General features: G+C 63.0%; 1 protein-coding gene across 1 annotated transcript in view; it reads left to right on the plus strand.

The window, feature by feature from the left end:
- SV2A (synaptic vesicle glycoprotein 2A) overlaps nt 1–3425 on the plus strand; it is a gene marked incomplete at its 5' end in the record, with an annotated part of 5328 nt that extends 1903 nt beyond the window's left edge. Inside the window, 5 exons of the mRNA XM_027709541.1 lie at nt 496–660; nt 757–890; nt 1250–1453; nt 2238–2397; nt 3213–3425. Of these exons, the coding sequence (XP_027565342.1) occupies nt 496–660; nt 757–890; nt 1250–1453; nt 2238–2397; nt 3213–3396 (847 nt within the window). The remainder of the gene's footprint in view (nt 1–495; nt 661–756; nt 891–1249; nt 1454–2237; nt 2398–3212) is intronic.
- Nucleotides 3426–3431: the final 6 nt, after the last annotated feature.

Genomic DNA, 3431 nt, shown 5'->3' on the forward strand with positions numbered 1-3431 from the left:
TGGGATGGGATGGGATGGGATGGGATGGGATGGGATGGGATGGGATGAATGGGATGGGATGGGATGGATAGCACTGGGATGGGATGGGGTGGGATGGGATGGGATGGGATGGACAGCACTGGGATGGGACTGGGATGGGACTGGGATGGAACTGGAACTGGCTGGGCTGGGCTGGGCTGGGCTGGGCTGGGAACTAGGCAGCACTGGGCCAGGACAGACAGCACTGGGCCAGGACTGAGATGAAGCCAGGCAGCACTGGGATGGAGCTGTCAGAACTGGGATAGCACCGGATTGGTACTGGTAGCTCTGAGTCAGGACTGAGATGGAGCTGGCAGCACCGGGTGGGATGAGATGGGATGAGTAGCACTGGGATAGCACAGGCTGGCACTGGGATGGCACAGGCTGGCACTGGGATGGCACAGGCTGGCACTGGGAGCCCTGGGCCGGCACTGGGAGCCCCAGGCCCACAGCTCCCACTCACCCTTGTCCCCGCAGCTACTACGGGCTCACTGTGTGGTTCCCCGACATGATCAAGCACCTGCAGAGCATCGAGTACGCCTCGCGCACCAAGCTCTTCACGCGCGAGAAGGTTCGACATTTCACCTTCAACTTCACCCTGGAGAACCAGGTGCACCGTGGTGGCGAGTATTTCAATGACAAGTGAGTGTGGAGGGGAGCTGAGCCTGGGGGGGCCGAGCCTGGGGCACAGAGGCAGGGGGGGCAGCGGCGGGGTCTCCCTCCCGTCCCGCCGCGCAGGTTCATCGGGCTGAAGATGAAGTCGGTGACGTTCGAGGACTCGCTCTTCGAGGAGTGTTACTTCGAGGACATCACCTCCAGCAACACCTTCTTCAAGAACTGCACCTTCATCTCCACCGTCTTCTACAACACAGGTGGGGGACACGTGGGGGTGGAGGGGGGGTGACCCACCAGGAGGGTCCCCAGGAGGCTGATGGAGATGGGGGGGGCCCACCAGGTTGGAGGGGGGGGGTCAGGGAGGTCCCCAAGGGGATGGTGGAGTTGGGGTGACCCACGAGATCCCCCAAGGGGCGACAGAGACGGGGTGACCCAGCAGGTGGGAGGGGGGTTCAGAATGGTCCCCGGGGTGTGACAGACATAGTGTGACCCACCAGGGTGGTCCCCAAGGGGGTGATGGAGCTGTGAGTGACCCACCAGGCAGGAGGGGCTCAGGAAGGTGCCCAAGGGGGGCCGTGCAGACGGAGCGACCCCACGTCCCCCTCTCCCCCCCCAGATCTCTTTGAGTACAAGTTCATCAACAGCCGGGTGGTGAACAGCACGTTCCTGCACAACAAGGAGGGCTGCCAGCTGGACTTCAGCGACGACAACAACGCCTACATGATCTACTTCGTCAGCTTCCTGGGCACCCTGGCCGTGCTCCCCGGGAACATCGTCTCGGCCCTGCTCATGGACAAGATCGGCCGCCTGCGCATGCTGGGTGGGCAGCGGGGGGGGCACCCCGTGGGAGGGGGTCTGGGGGTGACCCCTCCCTGAGACAGCCAGGGTCGAGCTGGATGGGGCAGCCCGGTCTGTGGGAGGTGCTCTTGAGGGTCCTTGAGGTGCCTTCCAGCCCAAACTGGCTCTCAACCTTCCTGAGCCCCCACCCCACCTGCTGGGTCACCCCACCTGCATCCCCGTTTGGGGACCACCCTGGTGGGTCACTCCACCTCCATCACCCCATTGGGGATGTTCCTGATCCCCCTCCCACCTGCTGGGTCACCCCCATCTCTGTTGATCTCCTGGGGACCTTCCTAAGCCCTGCCCCTCCTGGTGGATCATCCCCCACCTCCATCACCCCTCGGGGACAATCCCAGTGGATCATCCCCCACCTCCATCACCCCTCGGGGACAATCCTGGTGGATCATCCTCCACCTCCATCATCCCTTGGGGACAGTCTTGGTGGATCATGCCCTACCTCCATCACCCCTCAGGGACAATCCTGGTGGATCATCCCCCACCTCCATCACCCCTCAGGGACAATCCTGGTGGATCGTCCTCCACCTCCATCACCCCTTTGGGGACAATCCTGATGAATCATCCCCCAGCTCCATCACCCCTCGGGAACCTTCTTGACCTCCTACCTTGGTCGATCATCCCACCTCCATTTCCCCCTTGGGGACCCTCCTGGGTGTGCCACCCCCACCATCCCTCCCCCCTTGTCGACCCTCCCACCCCCTGCCTCAGTGTCCCCACCGTCCTGACGTGTCCCTGTGTCCCCCCAGCCGGCTCCAGCGTCATGTCCTGCGTCAGCTGCTTCTTCCTGTCCTTCGGGAACAGCGAGTCGGCCATGATTGCCCTGCTCTGCCTCTTCGGGGGGGTCAGCATCGCCTCCTGGAACGCGCTCGACGTGCTCACCGTGGAGCTCTACCCCTCCGACAAGAGGTGGGGCCTCGGGGCTGGGTGCAAGGAGGGAGGTTTTGTGTGCAAGGAGTGAGGTTTTGGGCGCAAGGAGGGAGGTTTTGGGTGCAAGGAGTGAGGTTTTGGGTGCAAGGAGTAGTTTTAGGTGCAAGGATCAAGGTTTTTGGGTGCTGGGGTGGGAGGTTCTGGGGGCCCAGGTGGAAAGTTCTGGGTGTGAGGGGGTTTGGGTGCCAAGTGGGAGGTTTTGGGTACAAGGTGCACGGGTTTGAGGGGGGCTGGGTGCCAGTTTTGGGGTTACCAGCTGCTGGGTGCCTGTTGATGGGTGCTGCCTGACAGCCCCGGGGTGCTGGGTGCCCATTTCAGGGTGCCAAGTGCCCATTTTGGGGTGCCGGGTGCGCAGTTTGTGGTGCCAGGTGCCTGTTTCAGGGGACTGGGTGCCCATTTAGGGGTGCCAGGTTACAGCTTTGGGACACTGGGTGCCAATTTCAGGACACTGGCTGTCAGTTTAGGGACACTGGGTACCAGTTTTAGGGCACTGGGTGCCAATCTCGAAGTGCTGGGTCCCAGTTTGGGGTGCCAGGTGCTGGTTTCAGGACACTGGGTGTCAGTTTTGGGACACTGGGTGCTAGTTTTAGGGCACTGGGTGCCAATCTTGGGGTGCTGGGTCCCAGTTCGGGATGCCAGGTGCCAGTTTCGGGACACTGGGTGCCAACCTCGGGGATGCCAAGTCCCCGTTCTGGGACACTGGGTGCCCATTTCAGGGCACCAGGTGCCTATTTTGGGGTTGCCCCCCCTCACACGACCTCTCCCTCCCTCCATCCCCCCCCATATCCCCCCAGGACGACAGCGTTCGGGTTCCTGAACGCGCTGTGCAAGCTGGCGGCCGTGCTGGGCATCAGCATCTTCACCTCCTTCGTGGGCATCACCAAGGCCGTGCCCATCCTCCTGGCCTCGGCCGCGCTGGCCCTCGGCAGCTCCCTGGCCCTCAAACTGCCCGAGACGCGGGGGCAGGTCCTGCAGTGATGGGGGGGGCTGGGGGAGAGGGAAACACCCCCCCC

Source organism: Neopelma chrysocephalum, unplaced genomic scaffold (assembly GCF_003984885.1).
Source record: "Neopelma chrysocephalum unplaced genomic scaffold, ASM398488v2 Primary Assembly neopelma1_96793, whole genome shotgun sequence".
NCBI lineage: Eukaryota > Metazoa > Chordata > Aves > Passeriformes > Pipridae > Neopelma > Neopelma chrysocephalum.